General features: G+C 40.5%; 1 protein-coding gene across 2 annotated transcripts in view; it reads left to right on the forward strand.

The window, feature by feature from the left end:
• Positions 1-20,846, forward strand: part of LOC120315099 (cell migration inducing hyaluronidase 1) — a 111,656-nt gene that overhangs the window by 50,782 nt on the left and 40,028 nt on the right. For both annotated transcript variants that reach the window (XM_039358850.1, XM_039358851.1), the window contains exons 2-8: positions 6,152-6,255; positions 7,471-7,620; positions 9,731-9,869; positions 10,988-11,224; positions 12,908-13,087; positions 17,669-17,739; positions 19,501-19,596. In XM_039358850.1, the coding sequence (XP_039214784.1) occupies positions 6,195-6,255; positions 7,471-7,620; positions 9,731-9,869; positions 10,988-11,224; positions 12,908-13,087; positions 17,669-17,739; positions 19,501-19,596 (934 nt within the window). In that variant the 5' untranslated portion in view covers positions 6,152-6,194. The remainder of the gene's footprint in view (positions 1-6,151; positions 6,256-7,470; positions 7,621-9,730; positions 9,870-10,987; positions 11,225-12,907; positions 13,088-17,668; positions 17,740-19,500; positions 19,597-20,846) is intronic.

Below are 20,846 nucleotides of genomic sequence, written 5' to 3' on the forward strand. Positions count from 1 at the left end.
TTACGCGCCCAGCAGAAGATGTGGAAACAATAAGTTTGACCTTCTGGAAATTACACATTCACTCAAATTGCCACCCCAACAAGGGGAAAACAAGGTGAGCTGAGCCACTGGTAAACAAGATCTATGCTACAGAGGCAGAAAGGAAAAAAAAAAGTCTCCACCCCATCGTGTAAGTAACAAGCAAGTACAGGAGACCGGAGCAGTGAGCAGGTTTCAGCAAATAGCCAATCAAGCCATTTGGAATAGATCTCAAATTGGGGAACCACAAAGGGTCATTGAAGGGGAATCCAGGTGCACACTGAGTCCTCAAACTATTCCAGGTAGGTTTCAAGCAAGCAAAGACTTGTTCTGTACCTCGAAATAATTTGCTCATCGGGCAAATGAGGACATTTGAACTTCTGCTTGTTTTGTCGTGATGGAAAATCCTCGGTTACAGTAGAATCAGGGACTGGATTGGATTCTTGGTGATCTAAAGCAGAGATGTCCAAACTGGTTTTGGATGAAACTTGTTTTTTCTTTGGAAGAAAATATGTAGATAGGGCTAGGATAGAATTGAAATTGGGTTGGTTCTTCTGTTAAGGGCCGACAATGCTGTGGGCCACTGGCAAGTGACAATTGTCCCCCTCCCTTTTTTTTTCTGTATTAACATCCACAAATCAGTACAAATGTGAGGGGGCTTGGAGCAGTGTACTTAAGGAGTTGGAGAGTCGGATTTTAGCCCTGGAATTTTAAGCTGTACACTGAAGGTCACATTTATTGCAGTGTAATTTCTGCTTCCCTGAACAACAGCATTTTTGAGCACATCCAGACACAAATAACTGAAGCAAAGGCAGATCCTTGAAGACGTGTAGAGTCCAGTATTTTGCGGGCGGGCGCGTACAAACGCTGCAGCATATAGTGGAACTCCAGAGGCTACAAGGAGTTAAGAGGACGAGTGATAAAAGTGTTCTGTGACACTTGGGAAGCTGTTCAATTTGGTGTGAAAATAGAGAGGTAGATAAGTGTTAAAGCAATACAGCACTCTACTTCATCATCTTAAAGCTATTTTCTGATCCTTAAAGGGAGATGTACAAGTGTCTGGTTATTATGCCTGATGAAACTTCAGTAAGATTTGTATTGAGGAACCATTAAAGTGTTCATTTATTCTTATACTCTGGCAGTGGAGTTTCAGAGTTCTGCTTATTCCACCTTTTTGTGGTTCCCAGAATCATTTCTCCAAAATAAGCAAATGTAGACAACTTCAATGAATTTATATTGCTTCATAAAAACCTGAGGGGTTTCGTGTTTTGTTTTGGCCCCTGGAGAGGATTTGCAAATCTACTACTATTGATTGAAATCTCTTTCATATTACAGTAGAATTCAAAACTTTGGACTAGCAATGGGACCCAGTGCTCTGGGAAGGGAGGGAGGACAACATTTGCAAGAAACTCTTAAAAGTTGTGCCTTTCATGCTGCAGGGCACTACAACTCCCATAATCCCTGGCTGTTCCATGTTCGGCAGTTAGGTTTACATTGATTGGATTGGACTGGATTGGATTGCAATGCATACTCTAGTAAAAAAAAAATGTCTTGAGGCAATCAGTTTGCTGATGTTGGACTGGATATTCTGCCTTGAGCATTGAGTGGGCTGGAATTTTGTGTTGTACATTGTAGTTGAAAACTCCCCAAGGATCCTAGGGCATCACCCTGACCCAGCTGGGCCTTCTGGCTTGAATAACAATTGTGACCTACCACTGCCTTGTTTTGCATTAATTTCTGTCTGGAGACTGACACCTGCAGTAAGCAGTTATCAAAGGTCTTTTTTATCTGCTTTCAGCAACCATCTGCTAATATTTGCTATCTGGAAAGATCCCAGTGGCTGGGAATCTTTTCAAAACAAGCCTTTGGCTAGAATAAGAGATATAAAACCCATTGATGTCCTAGCCAAATAGCTCCTTAATGGCTACTTGTGTGTGTGTGTGTGTGTGTGTTGTGTGTGTTGTGTGTGTGGGGGGGGGGGGGGTAAGAGTCCTTCCAGCTTATATTGGAATAGATTTTCTAACTCTTTTGGCTCAACCAGTTACTTAATAAATGAGCTACTTTCTGAACAGTAAAATCACGAACACCTCTTGGAATCAAACTTTCTCTCTGTCCTCTCAGTTCTGTGCAGAATAATGTGACACTTGGTAAATTTCAGCTTTTAAGAGGAACAAGCAGAGATTCCTTAAAAGAAGCATACTTCGCTGCACGGTGTTGGTTTGTTGACTGTAAATCTTGTAATTTAAACTTTAAATCTTGCCAGCTCTGAAGTCTGAGAGAAGACTTAGAACATGTCTCTTCTTTGGCATTATTCCTGGTCCTTTTTTTTTTTTGCTTCTTGCACTAGGTTTTCTCTATCCAGAAAGCATCTGTCTCATCACATTTAACTAGGCTACAACATGGTTGTATACTTCATGTCCAGTATGTTTTGGAAACCCATCCATTATCTTGGTTTGTTGTAAGAACAAGCCATAATGGGATATATTTGTTTAGTCCTCTGTGTTCTGGAAATACAGGAATGTTGCATGTTAACCCACTCTAAGGTTTAACCTGTTGTCAGAACTTGCAATAACCAAATCAATCTGTCAGGGTGACTGGCAAGAAAAGAAAACTACCCATATCTTTTATTATGGCACCCGGTTTGTGCTGCAGTCTGAGACTCCCGATCTACATTTTTTTTTCTCTGCAGGAATCCAGTCATAGCTATGTGCTTTATGCTGTCTAAGAATGCTGTCTAATATTATTGGCCTTGTCTTATAATTGTAGTATAATTGTTAAGAAGAGGCTGAGCATTCTTTGTATTTAAAATGCCATTGACGTGTTTACTGCAGTGGCTCATACTCTTTTCGCCTACCTGCGCAGCAATTATTTCAACGGCACTGGCAATTGGGCAATTGTGCGTTTGTGCTTTAGAATAATTCTCTCATAGTCTTGCTCCTGGAGCATAGCTGGATGAATAGGATGAAAAAGCTGTGGAAAGGTTGGTGTACTTTTTAGTTTCAATTTAATTTATGTTGTTAGCATTCCAGTTTCTCTAAAGTAGAGAAACTTTGGGGACTTGAAGATGTTGTGGACTTCAACTATCAGAATTCTCCAGGCATGAAGGCAGACTAGAGAATTCCGGGAGTCTACACATCCTCAAGTTGTCAAGGTTGAGAGACACTGGTCTAAATATTAATCAACCTGTTTCTTTCATGGTTAGAGGTTCTGTGCCTTTGAACTACAGCTATTCCTTTTCTAGCCTGGTATCTTCTCGATGTGTGGGCATTGACGCTCTCAGACTTTGCAGCTAGCACGTTATGATGTTTGCAGTTTGTACAGATGTGATTTTAAGAGATCTGAAGGGTGCTAGCTTGGAGCAAGATATTAGAACTGTCTCTCCCTTGCGTGATGCAAATACAAGTATCCATTTCTGTCTCCTAATTGGAAATTGCGGCTGCCTTGACCACCGGTTTGGACAGCCATTCTTTAAAATACAAATGATACTAATCATCTAAACAATGAATTAGTTGGAGGTTCAAGGAGCAAGGAAACTCTAGGTGAAAGAAGTGATCCTGGCGTCCAGATTCCTTGTTACTATGGATATAGAAATGTTGGCTTTGAATTAAGCTTGAGGAAGTGCATTCTCATATATCAGGCCAACCATCACAAAAGGCTCCTGGCACAATTTCAAAAGCTCTTTGCAAGTAGGGACTTCATACGTCTGAGGAAAGCAACTTACCTGCTCTGTTTTGTAAGAGCTGAGAGAAAGGAAAGATGGTATCAGAAAGGTGAAGAGAGGGAATAAAGGGAATGTCAAGAAAAGTGAGGGAAGCATGCCAAAAGTGAGGGAAGCGTGCCAAAGCATGCCAAAGAGGAGAAAAAAGGATGGCATCACCTAGTTTTATTCATGGTGCCACTCAGTGTTGACATGGTTCAACCCTCACACTAATTATTCCTGTAAATATTATAGGACAAGTGGAAAATTGCCTGATTCTTACTTATAGATAAGACACCTCTCCAGCTTGAGGGCCTGGTGGCTTATTGGCAGAACAGCAGAGAAGAGAAAGGAGAGGAGAAGAGAAGAGAAGAGAAGAGAAGAGAAGAGAAGAGAAGAGAAGAGAAGAGAAGAGAAGAGAATTCTTTATTGGTCAAGTGTGACCAATAAAGAAATTTGTCTCCTGTGCCTAAGCTCTCAGTGTACATACAAGCAACAAGTGATAAATCACGATCACAATTATAAAATACAATTATCATAAATCAAATGATACAACACTCAGTGATAGTCATAGGATACTAAATAATCAATCAACAATAGGGTACTATAAAAGGAATCAAGATAAATCATGAGATACAAATCACAGAGTTATAGTCATAAGAAGCTAAGGGAATAGGTAATAGAAAAGTAATTTCAGGCTTTTGAAGCTATGAGTTAACATTAGCTTTTAGTTTTGTCTTTGCCTAACACTTCTTTAACACTTCTATAACACGTCTTGCCTAACACTTTTTTTAACACTTCTATAACATGTCATAGGTTGACCACAGATGTTTCTGTGGCTAATAGGTTGTGGTTTTGACACTTGGCTATGATACCTTGCAAATTACTAAAGTCTAGGAAGGTGTCACGATATTTAGCTTAAAAACAGTGTTTAGGGCAATCTGAACAAGTGTTCAGAAGAAAGGAAAGTTCATCCTTATAATAGTAAAAAAAAAAAATTACCCGTACAAGGTAGTCGATTTACATGATAATGGAGCGGAATTAAATATGTCTTTGTTTTGTGAGCATGTGCGACTGCCATGAATCAATCAGCATTCCTCGTTTGTTTCTTATAGCAAATTGTGTAAAAATAACTATGCCTTTTTGTAATGCACTCCTTGGGTGTGAAACTCTTCTGCTTCTGCACAGAAATGAAAGTTTTGTCTTTCCTCAATCCTGGTGGATATTGGCTCCTTCACACCACCCTCTCATACCAAGCCACACCTGTGGCCATATGGAGTAATCCGCAAGAAAAAAAAAATAAGATAGCCCACCCTTTCACTAAGATTTTATTCCAAATTTCTCCTCTGGATGCCTTGACTATCTGATGGAGGACAGGAGGAGAAGAAGACTTTCTTTACTGGGGTATCCATTAATGGAGGACTACCACTAGGCATTCTTCTGTTTTCTTGTTCCTAAATTTTTAAATTCTGAAATATTTCTCTTTCTGCTATATTAGGTTTATGATTATGCTCTATTCATTGAGGTTCGAATTATATTTGATGACCTTTTGAAAATGTGCTGAATATATTTTTCGATCTAGATATCATATCTATGTATCTATCTATGTATCTATCTATCTATCTATCTATCTATCTATCTATCTATCTATCTATCTATCTATCTATCTATCTATCTAATCTTTTCTCAAAAATATTTTTTTAATTTATTGAATTTAGCCCAGAGATATTAATGGTTTACTATTTCAATGAAGAAAATTCTCAAATTAAAAGCAACATACATTTAATATATCTCCCAGTTTATCACGAAAGTCATTTTCTAGAGAGATGGGAAGCATAGAAATGAAATGAAATGAAATAAATAAATAAGAAAGATATAATAAACTTTGCATCTGAAAGAGCTGCACAATTCTTGGATTGTTTTTTTTGTGTGTGTGTGTGTGTGTGTGTGTGTGTGCAATTGACTTTCATCTTAAAAGTTTTTAAATGCTCCTTCTTTGTGTGGTTTATGATCACACCACTCTTTTTGTTTCAAGGGTGTGAGCTTTAAGATATACACACTTAAAGCTGAAATAGATTTTGAAGCTGGGGATAACTTGAGACTAAATTCTCTTGTTTCCACATGAATCTTTCACCACATGAATTGGTGGTACTTACGCAAGGCATTTATCGCCATTGTTTCCTTCTGTGTATTTATAATGCCAAGTAATTTTAATACTAAGCCCACGCAAAGGGTGCATAAAAAGGTGAGCCGGTGTGGGTGAATATAAAAGCATATTTTTTACCTTTGTGCAGCCAAGTTAAGAAAAGGGATACATTAACATATTACTTAGTCATATAGTCAAGCTTAATCTTGCTTGATGCTCCCTTTTTTATATGAAACATACACAGACAAATGCTAAATGATTCCTCTTGGTCTGATTCTTCCTGTTTGCAGGTTTGCAGAGGACAAAAAAGATCAAGAGACCTTTATACATCCAATGATGTTCCTGGCCATCAGCACGCTTTCTGTCTTATTAATGCTACCCGCTCAACATATGGGTAAGAGCTGTTGCAAGCTGTTGTTTGTCAACGAACAAAATTCCTAGGTTAAAAGCAACATCCATTTAATATCTCTCCCGGTTTATCATGACAGACATTAAAAAAACACTGCCATACTAACATCAGCCCTGTTTTCGTGGCCTTATTTCTACCTGTTTATTTTCTCTGACTTTTAAAAAAGTGTGTGCTCCCACTTGTAAGATGTCCTGAGCTACAATTAAAGCTTATCTGTTTCTTTTCCTATTTCTGTGTCTACTGAAAAGTCGGTAGGTTTCTTGATTGGATCTTGTGAAAGATGGGGGGGAGGGCCGGTTCCTAGCTGAGTATTAAATCATGGGGACATTTGCACTGGATGAGAGGTTTCATTTGTGTCAGGAGGCAAATAGAGAATGGACAAAGAGAAAGAGACACTTAAGATAAGGGTTGTAAAACTGTCACTGTCCCCGACTGCAGTTTGCAATCCGTTCTTTGATTTATCTTCCAAGCTTGGCCATTAACCATCTGTGCGACTTAAAATTGTCCCCAACCCACCCTTGAATTACAGGCTTTTGATGGTTGCCTATTAAAATGTGCCTTCTGTTCAGTCATCTGGGCCTTTCCTCACAGGAGCCAAAGTAGGAATATTCTACACTAGAAATGCCCAACTTTGGAATGTTGAAAGCCTGTTTAGGACCTCTTGTAAAATAGTGGGGGTGGGGCAGTCATAAAACACTCTTTTATCAGAAGACAATTACCACCCTTTTATTTTCTAAGTATACCTCTGGAATGCCTTCCTGGAGATCTAGAGGATAGTGAGCCAGTGAACATAGAGTGGCCAGACTTCACTCTTTTGAGTGGGTCAACGTGTCCTGCTAGTCTGACATTTAGCCTTCCAACAGACTTTTGACGTCACAAAAATATTTACATTAGAATGAGAGATTTTTATTTCCTGAAACTGCTCCTCCATTGTCCACGTATCAGGAATCGGTCCTCTCTTTTTAAAATATACTTTATATTGAAGAAAATTTTAACACGATACAAATACAAACATTAGAAAAAACAAGGGCAATAAGAGTGAATAATGAAGGAAGAAAGAAGATGGAAATAGAAAGCAGAAAGGAGAAAGAAAGCAGAGGAGAGGCATGCAGAAGTGCTTCCATTGTCCTCTAAGCTTCATGGACTTGTGTTCTATGTACCAGATAAAGAAGTCCATGTTTCCTTTGTGTGTGCCAACAGGAATGGTCCCACCTTGTCCTCATTTGGATCCAGAACTGGAACTCTGGCAGCCAGGACATGATGAAGGGAATCACGTGAACATTAGCCAAGGCCAGAAGCTTCTCTTATCTTCTTCTGCCACCGTTCATTCCATCGTCATCACAAATGGAGGTAAGCCTGGTCTGATGAGAAGCTGTAGCATCTGTGCTATATTCAGTAGTGCAGAAAGGATTGCTCATTTGCTTTATAAAGACCTTCCCTAAATGGAAATAAGCTTAATATTCTTAAAGTGATGTTAAAAATTGCATTCATTTCTTGATTTTTTTTAATGAAACCCCTCTTTATCTGATGCCGGATCTTATTTTATTCTAATAGCAAAAGCAAGAGCACTTAGACTTATATACCGCTTCACAGTGCTTCACAGCCCTTTCTAAGTGGTTTACAGAGTCAACATCTTGTCCCCCCAAAATCTGGGTCCTCATTTTACTGACCTTGGAAGGATGGAAGGCTGAGTCAACCCTGAGCTGGTCAGGATCAAACTGCCAAACTGCTGGCAGCCAGCGGTCAGCAGAAGTAGTACTGCATTCTAACCACTGCACCACCAGAGCTAATAAGCATGTAATTTCTTATTTAGGTTAAATATTAAAGTATTTAGGATGACAGCTGAATCCACCTCTTCCAGATTCCTAGAACAGAGTTTCCAACTCTGGCAGCTTGATGTTTTCTGGACTTCAACTCATGCTGGCTTGGGAATTCTGGGAGCTGAAATCCCCACATCTTCAAGTTGCCAAGATTGTTATTGAATGTTGTTGTTGTTAATTGCGAAGTCGTGTCCGACCCATCGCGACCCCATGGACAACGTTCCTCCAGGTCTTCCTGTCCTCTACCATCTTCTGGAGTCCATTTAAGTTCACGCCTACTGCTTCAGTGATTCCATCCAGCCATCTCATTCTCCATTATTGAATAGAGTGATGAAATGCTTTGGGCATTCTGGGACAATTAAGTTGGAATGAGGGACCATTTGGGAGCAATAATACGACAGCCTTTGGGAACCCACTTTATTTAAATTTCATTGCTGTTAGAGGAAAGTTTTAACTCCCATCCAGACAGGTATCAATGCAAGCTATGATAAACATACTTATTCCATTATTTATTACCTTTGTTTTGGAATGAATGCAAAATTCCTTTTTAATTTGTTCTAAAACAAAAGCACTTTCCTTACTCCCAGGATCTCAGCAAGCAAGGCTGCATGCCTCTCTCTGGTATTCTAGTTTGCTGGTGCCAGGTGTAAATATTACATTGCTTTCTTGGCTAATGACTGGATTTGGTATAGACATTTTCAGTTATTTATACCAAGGGCAGGTTTATATAAACAGCATCATCTAGTAAACATTTTGCTGGATTTCCTCTCATGAAAGCTGGCCTCTATTTATGGGGAGATTTATGTTGGAATACTGCTCCCCACTAAATTAAAAGACAAAGAGAAATCATATAATGCAGGTACAAATATAGCAATGTCAAGATAAACAGTGTTAATTTTAATATGGATAAAACCAACTTTGGTCAATATCAGGGTGGAAATTCTGGGGAATATATTTCATCAGCTACCTTGTCTGCAGTTAAGCTAAGCTTGTGTTGTTGTCCCAGTTGGAGAAATTGCAAATTTGATTATTGTGTTTCTTTTCCACTTCCTTTTTCAATGTCCTCCTAATGGTTCAGTGAGAGTCCATAATTATAGGATGGGTAAAGGCACAGTCTGCTATAAAAAAAGGCACTGTTGGCTAGTGGTGCCAACAGACCTGGCCCGTGTAAGTTCTTACTCTCTACTTGTCTTGTAGAAGAGAAGGATGTAAAACATTTTTAATTTATTGCTCGCATTTCTGTTCTGTAATATAGAAGTCTGATCAATCCACTTAGTTCACACTTCACCCAATTTGGATGACGCCTAGCTCTGAAGAAAGAGTCAACCATGTGGATCAGAAACCAAAGCTGTGGGTGAATTATCTGTGGATTATACAGACAATGATTTTTTTTTTTTTTCCTGCTGAAAAAGAGAAAGCCTTTCTTTGTAGAGAATTTGTTTAGAGAGAATCCAGCAAGGAGAAGAAAAAAAATCAGAAGTTTAAAAATACGCATTATAGACCATGTTTATCATTTGCCTTCCTTCAAAAGAGGCACAGCCGAGAAATCCAAGCATGGATAATATAGAAGGAAAACCTTAACTTTATGGTACAGTTTTAAATCAACCAACTAAATACCCCTTTTGCTTCTCCTCTGTTAGGAAAACTAGTGATTAAAGATAACACAGTCCCCATTGTTTTGCGCACTCGTCATATACGGATAGAAAATGATGGAGAACTAAATATTGGGAGTGAGAACTGCCCTTTCCGGAACAGCCTGACAATCATCTTATATGGACGGTATGTAATTAAACCAACCTCATCCATAATTTTGAAGATTAGCTCCACAAGGCTTTTTTTTGGGGGGGATGGATGGATGGATGGATGGATGGATGGAGGAGCAGAGATCTGGTGCATTAGACACCCAAATTACTACAATGCACTGAGAAGAAGGATGCTTATCAGAGGATACTTCATTTTGCAGCTACAGGTCCAAGTTCAAAGTTGGACCCTGCAGAAATGTGTAGAATGATTACAAATCAGAACGGTTACCCCCAAGAATAAAAACAGACTGAATTAAAGGTTATTAAGATAGGATGCAATTAAAATTACCTAGTTTTTCTGGTGAAGGATTTTAGTTTGAAGCGCCAATGGCAAGGTCTAGGTTAGATGTGACCCATCATTGCCCAGACAAAACTCTTTTCTTATATATTCCTAATCAACCCAACCCTCAGGTTAATATTTGGAGACTCGGTTACAAACGTTTGCGATTCTGAGATTGTAACATTGAGAATCAGAATAGTACTTTCAAAGATATATCTTCGGGGGCAAGTAGAGCTGTTTGGAAGTTTTCTTCACATCTGGATTATCTGACTAAGATTTGTTTGAATCTTTTTGCCACTTACTAGTTATCTAATAGTAGCTTTCCCTGTTATGTAATTCTTGGTTCACAAAGCATGCTTCTTTTGACACCTAATGGCAGTGAGGACAATTAACCAGTGGAACAGCTTGCCTCCAGAAATCATGGGCACTCCATCACTGGAGATTTTTAAAAAGAGGCTAGACAGTCACTTGTCTGAGATGGTATAGGTTCTCCTGCTTGAGCAGGGGAGTGGACTAGAAGACCTCCAAGGTCCCTTCCAGCTCTGCTCTGCTCTATTCTATTCTGTTCTAATTTTATTTTTCTGGTGGCCTTTCCAGTTTCTGCTGCAACATCATAAATGGATTTCCTTTATTTTCCTGATTTTATTTTCTGCTGCTTTCAGAAAATATTTAATCATCAATGAATCATCCTTTATTTGATTATTTGAACCGATGGCTTTATAGTACACTCTTGTTTATTTTTTGGCACTTTGACTATTGCTGTACAGCAAATTCCCAAAGTTGAGAAAAAAATGCTATTCAAATTAACTCCACAGGGCTGATGATGGCAGCCAGCCTGACAGTTACTTTGGGCGAAAATTCATTGGCGTCATTAACGGTGGAACTCTTGAGGTTCACGGTGAGAGAAAGCTGTCCTGGACTTTCTTAAACAAGACTCTGAATCCAGGGGGATTGGAAGAAGGGGGATATTACTTCGAACGAAGCTGGGGACATCGTGGTATCATTGTCCATGTCATTGATCCAAAGACTGCAGCTGTCATCCATTCTGATCGGTAAGTCTAGAGTTCAAAATCTTTCTCTATTTCAGCTAATGCAAGCAAGCATTTCTCTTTTCTTCTTGATATTGTTTTCCAGAGGTCAAAAACAAACTATTAGTCACTCTGACCTCATGGTCCAAACAGAACTGCAAAAACACCATTAATAAGTTGTGCTATATTTTTTTAAATGATACACTGGCTGCCACAGGCACTAATTATAGGCTATTGGTGGGATCTGGTCCCACGAGAGAGTTTTCCTGAAGTTAACAGCCTGAAGATGCTCCCACAAAGACAATCATTTAAATAAATGTTGATTTGCTGGTGGTTTTAAGTTTTGGATGTGCTCGTGTCATTTTCAAGAGTGCGTTAATGTTCCTTCTTGTGAACTAATTTGAGAAGTCCAAGGAAATTTAATTGAAATAGAATAGAAAACAAGTCATATATAGGATTGTGGCACTCCCACTAAAAAGAAATTGTGTGTATGTTTTGCACAGTTTGTGCAGTTGTTAAGTTTATATCCTATCTTTCCTTCAGGATTTTAAGGCAACGTGCATCATATTTTCCCCTCCATTATCACTCTCACTTTGTGAATTAGGTTGCACTGCGAGTAAACTTGAACCTGGATCTCCAGTCCCAATACAACATTGTCTCCCACATTTCATGACCAACATGCTCCCTAATTACCCTTAATCCATTTTGCATGGTGCATTAAACCCAATAGACTAAATCAGTGGTTCTCAACCTTTCTAATGTCGTGACCCCATAATCAGTTCCCCATGTTGTGGTGACCCCCAACCACTTATACATCACTGGGTACCAGGGGGGTGGCCAAAGAAAAGGGGAGGGGGGAAATGGCGGACAGCCTTGTTTGGCGACCCCTGTGAAATGGTCGTTCGACCCCAAATGGGGTCCCGACCCACAGGTTGAGAACCACTGGACTAAATTCACACAATATGCAAAACCAGAATAAGAGCTAAGTAAGGTTAATACTAATCAAGTTTTGTATGTTGTGAAAAATCCACTGACTGTTTCCCTACCTGACTTGGTCAAGGGTGTTGTGCAAACATAGCTTGTGAATGCAGGATACAATATATTTAGATCTTGGAATGGGACAAGGCTGCAGGTGAACATAGAAGGGGGGAAACGGGTGTGGTTTAGTCAGGGAGTTTGGCTGGAGGTCAAACCCACATTTTTTCTTAAACTTCATTCTGAAGTTGATTGCCCCTTCTACTTTATCAGGCTTAAAATTACAGTGTTTAACTTCCTGAAAATAGGCAGGAACAGAAGAGAGGGGCTGTAGAATGCACGGAGAGTGGTTTGAGCGAGTCAATTAATTATGGACTAGAGCAGCATCATAAAATGAATAAGCACTTCCGGTAGAATCATATATATCAACGATATGATCGTGAAAGCAGTAAAAGATAAACACACTTGAAGCTAAAGGCTTAAAGGATAGAAAGGAAGGGAGGAATGCATTTGGTTCCTAGGCCAAAGCTTGTACTCCCATATAATGGCAAGAAAAATCTACTAAGATGGGATGAATGTGAGTTATCTGATACCTGCAGGTCACTCTACCCTGCAGAGTTGGCTTCTCTTGAGTGTGAAAACAAGCATTGATGGCATCTTCAAGGGTGCCGTGAATTAACATGGCAAAGGCAGATATTTCTACTTCTCACATGTCCGTCTGTGTTCCTTCAGATTTGACACCTACAAACTCAAAAGCGAAAGCCTCCGTTTTGTGCAATATTTGAACGCTGTGGAGGACGGCATGATCTTGTCGGTTGCGGTCAATGACGAAGGCTCCAAGAATTTGGACGACTTGGCCAGGAAAGCAATGACCAAACTGGGCAGCAAGCATTTTCTCCACCTTGGCTTTAGGTAGGAGCTTGTCCTGCCAGGGTTACAACACAAAGTCCTTATTGTGCTTTTCCTGGATCTAAAATAATTCCACTTTCTCCCCCCCCCCTCAGCCTCCGCCCAGCAGGACAAACATCTCTCACAGTGAATTTCCCTCTTCTTCCTTTTCATCTGAGAGTACTCAGAGGCCAAGGACGCTGCTTGAGATGGGTTCAGCCACATAGTTGGACCAAAACCGGTCCAGTTTTGAAGGAATGCTTCAAAATTGAATGAATCAGAGCAAATCGGACTATTCAGAAATACTGCATGCAGAAGGTCCCATGTTCAGTCCCCTGGATATTTCCACAGAAGGCTCTAAACATCCTCCAAGATCTTGTAGAGCAGTTGTGGGGCTCCACGAGAAAGCATAATGGCCATGGGTATCAATGCACCCAATGATTGTATCCTTTGCCTCTCTAGGAATCCTGACCGTTTGCAAGTTTCTTCTAGCTCAAAGGATGTGAAACAGGAAGTTCGCACATTGCACAGGAAATCACTAACACATAGCATCATCTTGGTGCATATAATAGCGTCTTCAAGCTCCACAGGGACCGCAGTGAAAACAGAAATTAGAGTGGTTGCATCGCATAGTTTCTTTTGGAGACCTGCCCAACTGCCCAAAACAGGATACAGTAGTTCTGCTGGAATAGGAGGCCTTGTGCTTCTACTAAAGCTTAAATGGAATCATTGGTTTCTGTAATGGCATATAAGAATGACATTCAGAGACAGGGAGACAGACAGATAAGAGTCAGCTGAGCCTGCAGGACCCTCCATAGTTTCTTGGGCTGTAAAGGCAACCGGTGTGTGTGTGTGTGTGTGTGTATTTTCAGACTTGCAAGATTCTGTTAATCTAACTGTACAATAAGGTAGAATTGGTTCATCTGGGCATGCTTCCTGCCTGGAAGGCTACCTCACAAGGCTGACAGTTTCCTGTTCACCATTTGGTGAGAGCTGTGTAGTTCATTCTCAATTCTATCAAATCAAATCAAATCAACCTTTATTGTCAGTGCAACATGTGTACAATGAGATTAGCTGAGCCTCCCTTCGTGCCCGCCCCCAACACAACTCACAGTGACAACAAACCCACTATCTTATTACACCATGTGAACTTATTGCACAATGCGCCGGCCCCGCAAGTCTATCATATACGGAATTATTTCCCATTCAGGAATCTGACAGTAGGTAGACAGTCAAACCTATAGTAGTTTCTCAACGTTCCTAACCATAGAAAAGTTGCCTTTTCCTTATTGAGACAGTGATGGATCCCTGGTCTCCATCAATAAGAAGCCATTTCTTATGGGATTCCACCAGAGCCAATTCCCTGTCTTTTACCCTCCTCTCCCCAAAAAAACAAACTGCAGGAATTCTGACCCATCAGCCAATTTACACTCTGAAGGCTGAGTAATCTTGATTAAACCAACCACCCTCAACCTCCCAGACTGGTCTTTTTGTTATGAGGAAAGAAAAAATGAGCTGCAATCTTAAGGAAGCACTTTTCCTGGGAGTAGGCTGCCTGCCTTACTTATGAATAAGCCTGGAGAGGATTGCAACACAAGCGGTTGCTTTGCCTGTGGTTCCTCGCTTTAGTTTTGGAGTTCTAGTTGCGGGAGTGTTTATGACACCCTGCTTTTTCTGGGGGTGGCATAAACAACACTCCCTCTTCCATTGTTTCCCCAGAAATCCTCACCCTGTTAAGTAAGCTTGGATGAGAGCAACTGACTGGCCTGAAGTCACCCAGTGAGCTTTACTTTAGCCAGTACACAACACTGCCTCTCCAGTGTTTTGCTTGTTTGTTTTTAGAATGAATTCTTAGCTGATCTAGTTCTGTCAAGTATTTGTGGCTGGGTTGGATGATTGCAAGGATGGGAGCAAATCCTCTCCCAGCCTTCCAGGAGGCTGACCTGCAGTTTCTCCCACTTGTCCATCCCACTCATCTGGACACAGTTCACAGCTTTTCCAAATTCCTTTTCTCCATGGCAGGTCCAAATCCTATCCAGAAGCAGCCCTGGTTTCACGTGGGCAGAGCTTTCTCTCTCTCTCCCCTCCCCCCTCTTTCTTTCTGCTCGGGATAGCAACTCCAAGCAACCCCCTCCAGGGATATTATTGCTCAGAATTGTTCTAATTAGACATCCCTCATCTTGGGCAGCCTTCACAGTTTTGATTGAAACCAAAACGATGATTGCCGTTGGAGAAAACGGCGTTCTTAATCCTGTCCAATATCTGTACCTTGAAGACAAGAAATCAAGCGATTCCAGGCAGAGTGACAAGTTCTCTTCCGTCTGCCAATTTGTCAAGTGCAAACATATTTTTTGCTTTAAGGCATTCTAGCCATTGCTGTAGCTTTGGGATGCTGCCATTGTCCTTGTGCTCTAACTACAGGCTCAGTCTTAACCATGGGCTAACTCTTCCTGCCATTGGTGGTTTCAATTAGTGATTTTTCTAATTGGAGGGGGTTTAGCAAAGGGTTCCCCAGGGCCCCCCACCATTCCAAGCACTTTCTCCCACTTTCTCTCCTCATCAATCCTTCCCTTCAGTTTCTGTCATTCTTTTTTTCTTCTTTTTCTTCTTATTTTTAAAAAAGTAACATGTAGTTCTCCGGCCAAATGGAGAAGGGCCAGCCGTGTACTTGTCGCCTGCCAGTTGCTTAACAATTTTCTGTCTTTACTGTCCAAGGCAGACAGTAAAAATGGGTGGCTTGTCAATCAGCTGATTGACTTTATTGTGTATTCAGGGATGCCTTATAGAACAGAACCATAAACAGAAGAACTTTGGGGCAACTTTGCTTGACCTGTCCATGAAAAGGGAATGTGAATTGTAGTTATAAAGGGGGGTGAGATTGCTATGTCAGACACTGATGGCTAGGCAATTGTCACCTCTGTCTGCATCCAATTCACATGAACACTGTTAGATGGAAAAGATCAGGGCCACATATGATGTACTAATTAAAGTGATTTATTACCAGTCATTCCTAGGCATGGGAATCTATACAACTAATGGTTAGCACTCTCTTGGCATAAGATCAGGAATAACAAGAGGAGGTTGGTCTTAAATCTGTTTGTGGCTATGTAGATATTCTAGGCTAGAGCTGAAATGACCAGAGATGATGTTCTGCTATGTCCCCCATTACATTGGGCTGTTCTGTTCAATAAGCCATCTTCTCCCTACACTGAGTAGGCCAAACTGCCTCTCAGAATCAAGCAATATCCATGTGCAGATTCCCTTCTCCTTCTCAATTAAACCCGTTGCCTTTTTTTCTTGTCAAGTAGCATTGGGCAAAAATGGCCGTCTAACCTACTTTAAGGATGATGAATAAACAGCCAGTTTGGAATGAAGAATGCAGCTAATGGAATCCAAAGCCATCTGACCACACAGAGAAGCAAACTTAAATAGGGCGATGATGGAAAGGTCTATAAATCTTATGCTCAATAATGTGTCGCTTTTCCTCTGATTTCTTAAACTTTGGAATCCCAGTTAGAATCCTGTAGGCTGTATTGAATTTCCCACCAGGTCCTTCTCATTTGGTAGTGGCCAATGCTATTAATTCATGAAGTTGTTGCTTGAAACAGCAGAGCAAACTCTGGTAGGACAAAGAATTTTCAGTTCTTCTTGTTTATGTCTGGTTATTCCCCCCCCCCCAAATCTGTGTCCTCCTACTTGTGTTCTTAGTAACCTCTGCAACTGTCTGGTTTAAAAAAGTTAATGGCAAAAAAATAATATATTAAGAAAAAAAACCACATGCGCATATTACTCATCTAGATTTTAGAACGATCTATAAACATCCCTGCTAACTTTTCAGAGTTCCAAGAGTTCAAGGCAGACACGTATTTATTAAAACACCCAGAGAGAAATATTTAGTCAATTAATCAATAAAATGGGCCTGCCTCTAAGTTTCCTATAATTTCCCTCTTTGTATCCTGCTCCATCATTTGCCTAGTCTTGATTCTTCCAGAGAGTGGAATTAAAAGCCAGATATTTTCAGTTCATTGAAAGGCATTTCTACGAATTTGGAACTGCTAATCTCTGCAGAGCTAGTTCCTTCTGGTTTGATCCCTGTTGGGATTCGTCTGAAGAAGTTCTGAGAACTTCCTCATCCAAAGCTGGATTTTTGTCAGCTTGGAAACGGTCGAGGTTTATGCTGTAAGGCGTTTGCATGATGGAATCCTTAGAAGTCGTAACTCTTTGCTTTGTTGCAAGCCGAAGGAAATAAATTCATTAAGATAAGCAAAGGTTTTCTGGCTTTCTAACCATTCTTGGAAAATATGTTTGTGCGTGAATAAGTGCAGAGGCACCATTGACTTCAGCCAGGTTGGAGCTAGCTAGACTTGGGAAGTCAGAAACACACTGCAACAGAAGGCAATGGCAAACCACTTCCATCGAGCTGCCAGGAAAACAGCTGGATGCAGGCACCAGGAGTCTAGCTTCACTTTTTTTTTTTTAATCTCAAAGTTTAGTCTGTCTGGGGAGCTGTGAAAAGAGAACAAAACAAGCCATATTTGAAAAAAGATGCATATATTTCTTACAAAGAAGTAATACCGAGTGTCTGTGTTGTTTTTAATTCCACAGGCATCCCTGGAGCTTTATTACAGTCAAAGGAAAACCTTTGTCATCTGTGGAAGATCATGTTGAATATCAAGGTAATTACCAAGATATGGCCATTCAAATAATGGCAGTTAAATTGTATTGAGTGGCATTTTGGCATAAGGTATTGAGCTACTTCAGGTATTATTCGAAGCCACGGTTTATGTTGTCTGCAATGGAGAACCTACATCCGTCTTCTCCAGCCTGGATGTTTTTTTAGACGGATGGGCTTCAGTTCTCAAAATTCAGGCTGAACTTTCTGGAAATGAAAGGCTACACATTTAAAGCAGTGGCCAGAATTACTGGAAGGATTACTGTCATCGTATTCTTGACTTTGTAGAGGTACCAGACCCAAAATTTAGATTCCTTTCTCTGATTTTGAATCCTATCTGCTGAAGTATCTCGGCCTCTTATGTTCTTGCCCGTTCTCCCCTGTCCTAGTCTTTTGTGGAAGAGCAAGGGTTCCAACTATGCTTAGCTAATCATCCATGATTCATGCCTAGCCCCAGATCGCAGCAGAAACTCTGGATGGTAAACTAACTTCAAATTCCGCATCGAGATCCTGATTTATCTTCAATAAGTGACACTTTGGGGACAGGCTAGGGCTCAACCATAAAGTGAAGCTGAGTTTGGGAAAAGAAACTTTGTTATTGCAGTAAATTCCAAACGTGCCAATTTATGCTGTTCTGTTTTGTTTGCACACCTCACCTTCATGAGTAGAGTAAATTTCATGGGTAGCTTCCTACAAGGTCACAATTCTAGTAGGAGATTGGAGACTAAAGCATTCTTTGCTCCAATGGTGTGTCTTGATAGTGTGTCTCTCATATTATGGTCTGAACCCCATTTTCAAATTTCCCCCAAATTTTCCTTCTTTGCCAAAAGAGCTGCCTCCTCCTCCTCCTCCTCCTCCTCCTCCTCCTCCTCCTCCTCCTCCTCCTCCTCTTCTTCTTCTTCTTCTTCTTCTTCTTCTTCTTCTTCTTCTTCTTCTTCTTCTTCTTCTTCTTCTTCTTCTTCTTCTTCTTCTTCTTCTTCTTCTTCTTCTTCTTCTTCTTCTTCTTCTTCTCCTCCTCCTCCTCCTCCTCCTCCTCCTCCTCCTCCTCCTCCTCCTCCTCCTCCTCGCTTTAGAATTTATTTTAACATTTACTTTGCAGTATGTTAAACTTCGATTCATGCAAGTTATTTTGCAAAATTTGTCTTCCCTACTGGCTCCCATCAAGCTCACAAATTGTTTCTAACAATTCCAGAAACTAGGAATGGATTGTTGCTAGTTCCTAGAAATGTCTCCAAACTGCAATGTAACTGTATTTTGAAAGGTAGGAAAAAGTAGCTTTCCTCACTTTATTTGAGGGAAACGTCTTGTTCCTTGCTAAAACTGAGTGAAAACCTGGTGGAATTATTTAAAAAGGTGACTAGAATAACCTTCTTATCCCTATATTTTTACTCTGCAGCTGATTTGTTTGGAACCTCTTTAAGCCTTCCACTTTAAGTCCCTTTGTATCTATTCTGCAACCAGATTAAGTAATTCATATTCCTTCCTCCCCCACCCACCCCTCATTCTGCTGAATTTGCAGACACTCCCTTTCAGGCTGACAATTAACTCTGCTTAAGAGATGATGTAAACAATCACTTTGATATTTAGCGCTTGCATTTAAAATTGTGCAGGTCCCTCATGTGTGTGTTCTAAATCCCGCAAAGAAACATAAAGACTGAATTGTTGACAGCTTCTCCATAACTAACTGCAGCTTTGAGGATTGCTAAGAAGTTCTTCTCTTGCTTTCCGTTTGGGTATTTTTGGATTATTATTATTTTTTTTGCAGGACGCAGAACTTCAGCTCTAGCCAAAGTATTCAAATTGTTCCAGGCAGAAAACGGAGAGCGTTTCAATGTGTCTTCAACCAGTGAGTGGGTTCAAGGTGAGGTTTTTGCAATGCAGTTACCAATAGAGTGGGAAATATTCTTCAACCCCCAACATGCAAAAATCAACCTAAAGCTGAACTACAACTCCCAACATCCCTCAGCATTGGCTCTGATGTACGTAGATGCTCAGCAACAGTGGGAGAACCACTGAATTTCCACCTTTTGGTCCCATAGTAGACAGGGGCTTTACAAGCTGTTTTGATGCTGCACAAAGGAATTGATAGCTTCATTTCATCACAGCCAGACCAGTGATGACCAGCTATTGACACAATGACTGTAAGCAATAGCAATAGCCCTTAGACTTATATACCACTTCACAGCTCTCTCTAAGCAGTCTACAGAGTCAGGCTCTTGCCTCCAACAATCTGGATCGGAAGGATGGAAGGCTGAGTCAACCTTGAGCCGGTCAGGATCGAACTGCTAGCAGTGAACTCAATAAGTTGCAATACTGCATTCTAACCACTGTACCACCACAGCTCAGGCAGCCCTCCAGCACCCATTTGTAGCACCCCACAGAGAAATTCATTAAATCTGGAGCTAAATTTAGAGATGCCTAGCAGCAATTGGCCTCAAGGCAAATTCTTTCTCTTAGTCTTAAACTCATTTCTCCCTCCAGATGCTCAGAAGAGATACTCAGACACCCAAACTCAGATTGTAGTCGCATGACCAGGTGGTCTTATGCGGTCCTCCAGAAGCTTGAGATGTTGCTCTAATCCCTCATCAACTGTCCACTTTGGACATCCTAATTTTGTCAATTTCTCATGAGAGCCCTATTTTAGGAGCTGTGGATGCGTTTGGAATAAACATAAATCAAAATGAAAAAAGAATGTCGCTTATTGGCTAAAACAGGGGTCTTCAACCTTGGCAACTTTAAGACTTGTGGACTTCAACTCCCAGAATTCTGGGACTTGAAGTCCAGAAGACTTAAAGTTGCCAATGTTGAGGACCCCTGCGCTAGAACACTCAGATTAATCTTTATTTGGTTATGTTGTCATTAGAATCTCTGCAATATTATATCTTGAAATCAACCAGTAAACCATAAATGCACCATCCTGGGCCCATTAATTTTGGTTTTGCCATGTCTCTTCTTCTCCAGCCTGTCCTTCAAAGGCCAAATAGCTTGATGTGTTTTGGGACATCATCTGATGACCTGGAGAAAACACCAGGAGTGGGTAGCTTTTAAGCAGATTTGCTAATATTTTTTGGCACATTTATGGAGCAGCACATTTTTTCCAGCATTCGTTAA

This window comes from Crotalus tigris, unplaced genomic scaffold (genome assembly GCF_016545835.1).
Source record: "Crotalus tigris isolate CLP2741 ecotype Arizona unplaced genomic scaffold, ASM1654583v1 scf7180000019068.10715455, whole genome shotgun sequence".
Lineage (NCBI taxonomy): Eukaryota > Metazoa > Chordata > Lepidosauria > Squamata > Viperidae > Crotalus > Crotalus tigris.